General features: G+C 33.1%; 1 protein-coding gene across 1 annotated transcript in view; it reads right to left on the reverse strand.

Moving 5' to 3' along the window:
• LOC107474385 (uncharacterized) overlaps positions 1 to 528 on the reverse strand; it is a 5,566-nt gene that overhangs the window by 1,293 nt on the left and 3,745 nt on the right. Inside the window, exon 3 of the mRNA XM_016094005.3 lies at positions 9 to 194. Within this exon, the coding sequence (XP_015949491.1) occupies positions 9 to 194 (186 nt within the window). The remainder of the gene's footprint in view (positions 1 to 8; positions 195 to 528) is intronic.

Raw genomic sequence — 528 nt, forward strand, 5'->3', positions numbered from 1 at the left:
TATAGTACCTTGATTTTCTTGCTGAAATTTCTTTCATTTCTCTTCTTCATGTATCTATGAATCTTTTCCTTCCTTTGCTCAACAGAAAGTTTACCAACTTTTAAGGTAGAGTCCTCCAAGTTTGAGATTTCTGGTGCCAAAGTGGCAGAGCCTCCAGAACCAGGTACAAGTTGCTGACTCTCACTACTAAGTGTCTGGGACAGAAAATTACAAACCGAAGATTAATCCATTATCCAAAATATCATAGTTACATGAATTCACTGATTGCATGACATACCCCAAACTAGTTCAAAATTCATCTATATACCAGAATATTTATAAGTATATTTCCATATAACATATTTTACATGTCGTGTACTGCGTACTGGTTTCGCAACGAAAAGCAACTATGATCTAAATACATAGAGAAAATATGCTGGCGCATACATTACAAAATTGTTATTAACTGTTATCCAACCCATGAAAAGAGGGTCTCATTAATGATGATTCTGTTTGTTTTTTTTTTTTTTTTTATGCTTTTTTCTCTTT

This window comes from Arachis duranensis, chromosome 2, assembly GCF_000817695.3.
Source record: "Arachis duranensis cultivar V14167 chromosome 2, aradu.V14167.gnm2.J7QH, whole genome shotgun sequence".
NCBI lineage: Eukaryota > Viridiplantae > Streptophyta > Magnoliopsida > Fabales > Fabaceae > Arachis > Arachis duranensis.